Below are 2,665 nucleotides of genomic sequence, written 5' to 3'. Positions count from 1 at the left end.
GTACCGGTCGATGGGAGGTAATCTGCGGCAGAAGGCGGTCTCGGAGATACCCAGGTCCGATGCCATGGAGCGCTTTAAATGTGGTAACCAACACCTTGAAGCGCACCCGGAAGGCTACCGGCAGCCAGTGCAGCTCACGCAAAAGCGGTGTTATATGGGAGCGACGAGTCCCTCCCAACACCGCCCGCGCGGCCGCATTGAGTTCTCTTAATGACTGCATCATTCGATAATGACTGCCACAGTAAAATAGGTTCGGTCACATGATGGCCCTCTTTATGACTGTCACGATTTACGACGGTAGCAGGTACATTCCATTAATGTTGAAAATTGAGAACTAATTGTAACGGGAGGAATCTCATCCTGTTCCAGTCTGGCTGTTTTTTAATACGTAAGAGAATAGTAAGGGCATCAATTGTGGCTTATTTCTTTTTTTTCATTTGCACAGGTAAAGCAAATAGCTGTACAATCCATCGGTGCACTTGAATGAATGAGTAACGGTTTCCTTTTGGTATTCTTCTTTTCTAGAACAAAGCTCAAACAAAACAAGCTATGTTAGCTGAGAAGAACATGTGTTCTCCTTTGCCCACGGGTGTTCTCACCCCACCTCAGAGTAGTAAAAAACTCCCACGGACCTCGAAATAGCTAAAGCTACGGAAGCTGCTCGTTCTCCTGATCACCGGCTTTTTTAAAAAAAAACACAACTCCCTCGCCCTATATTTTTATTTTCAGGATTCTGCATTTTTGCGTGAGGCTGCCAGTGAGTCCCGATGAATGCTAGAATGGAGGGGGAAATTCCTTTATGTGTTTTTATGGAAGAAACCGACTGGTTCTGAAAACTGGTTTTTCTTTTCCTTTTTAATGGAATGTCTGTTTTTAAAGGAACTCTTTGAATATACCAGCCACCTCAAACAGGGATGTGCTTGGATTGCTGCTAAGGAAAGAGTTATTTGATGTGCTGATCGGGGGGGGGGGGGGGAAAAAGAGATTTTTTTTTTCCCCTCTGGATGCTGGGAAGTCCCACCAATGCGCTGGTTGGAGTTAGCCATGGAAGGCAAACCTCTTCGCAGATTTGAGTTTACAGCCTGATATTTTTTTTTAAACAAAATCCTTTGTAAATGCTCTTATGTATCTCTAATTTTTTAAAATAAAGTGCGGCCTTTGCTAATAATGGCACTTTGTATTCCTGTCAGAACGGCTGAAGGTTGAGAATGGAGAGGATCTATTTAATTACCAGGAAGAAACATTTTATTATAGTGTTAGCAGCATGCATCTACATTTCAAAGACAAATTGACTGGATGTGCTTGTACGCTATGATACATCAAAATATGGTTGGGTGTCTGAACCAGCCACTGTAGTTAAGCCACTGCTTACGGCTTAGCAGTATCCCAACTCTTTGAAAACCAATGTATGTAGTTATACAAGTAGTCCATGGCTTAGGATCACAGTGGAGTCCAAAATTTCTATTGCTTAAGCGAGAGGTTTGTTGATTTGAGTTTTGCCCCTTTTTACAACTTTTTTTTTTTTTTGCCACGGTTATAAAGTGAATCACTGCAGTTGTTAAATTAGTAACATAGGTTTTAAGTGAATTTGGCTTCCCCATTGACTTTGCTTGTCAGGAGGTCGCAAAAGGTGATCCCAGGACCCCGGGACACTGCCACCGTCATAAATATGAACCCATTGCTGAGTGTCTGGATTTTGATCACGTGATCATGGGGATGCTGCCAAAGTTGTGTGAAAAATGGTCAAAAGCCGCTGGCGTACACAGGTAGTTCTTGACTTACAACGGTCCATTTAATGAGCATTCAAAGTTACGACGGCACTGAAATTCAGATGCTTGGCCACTGACCCCCCTTTATGACGGTTGCAGCATTGATCGCCTTTTGTGACCTTCTGAGAAGCAAAATTCAAAGGGGAAGCCAGATTCACTTAACAACCGTGTGTGTCAAAGTTTCATTAGTCGGAACCATGACAGTGTGACTAATTTAACAGCTGCATCGATGTACTTAACAACGATGGCATAAAAGGTCGTAAAATGGGGCAAAATTCACTTAACAACAGAAATTTGGGGCTTAACAATTGTGTACCTGTAATTCCTCTGGCTTTTGTTTTTCTTTTTTCTTTTTTGGTAGCTGTGCAACTTCCAACTTTCTAGGGTATGTCAAGTTAGGAGAACGGTAGGTTTAGGTTTTCTTCGTGTTTTCTGCAGAGAAGCAGCTGGAATCTCTGATCTGCGAAAAAGGAGACGGTGGCAGAACTAAGAATAGCCTTGGCTGAGAAGGAACGAGTCACTCGCCGCTGTGAATATAAGAGCTGTAGAAGCCAAAGCACTTCCATGCCTTGAAAACGTGAGAAGCAGCTCCAGCTGCTTTCTACAAGGTCTGCAGGGTGGCTGGTGGTCTCCCGGTTGAGCAACTTTGGCTGGTGTCAACAGTTCCACATATTTCAAGTCGACGTGTGTTTGGGGTTTAAAGTTTGTACTCTTGTGTTGTTCGATCTGCTATATCTTCCAGCAGCTGTTAAGGGAGGGGAGAGTGAAGGTTATTTTTTTTTATAGATCCCATGCAAAACTCAAAAGAGAAGGCTGTTGTCTTGCCTTGTATAGATCCACTTAGGGGGATCGGTGGCCATCAGCCAACATTTGTGAATATTCTTCAGAAGATTAGT

The 2,665-nt window shown here is 43.2% G+C and overlaps 1 protein-coding gene across 1 annotated transcript in view; it reads left to right on the top strand.

The window, feature by feature from the left end:
* Positions 1–960, top strand: part of CCNE1 (cyclin E1) — a 10,942-nt gene extending 9,982 nt beyond the window's left edge. Inside the window, exon 10 of the mRNA XM_015821850.1 lies at positions 526–960. Within this exon, the coding sequence (XP_015677336.1) occupies positions 526–642 (117 nt within the window). The 3' untranslated portion in view covers positions 643–960. The remainder of the gene's footprint in view (positions 1–525) is intronic.
* The last annotated feature ends 1,705 nt before the right edge of the window (positions 961–2,665 follow it).

Source organism: Protobothrops mucrosquamatus, unplaced genomic scaffold (genome assembly GCF_001527695.2).
Source record: "Protobothrops mucrosquamatus isolate PMUCROS unplaced genomic scaffold, P.Mucros_1.0 scaffold1410, whole genome shotgun sequence".
Lineage (NCBI taxonomy): Eukaryota > Metazoa > Chordata > Lepidosauria > Squamata > Viperidae > Protobothrops > Protobothrops mucrosquamatus.
This window is presented reverse-complemented; position numbering and strand designations above follow the sequence as displayed.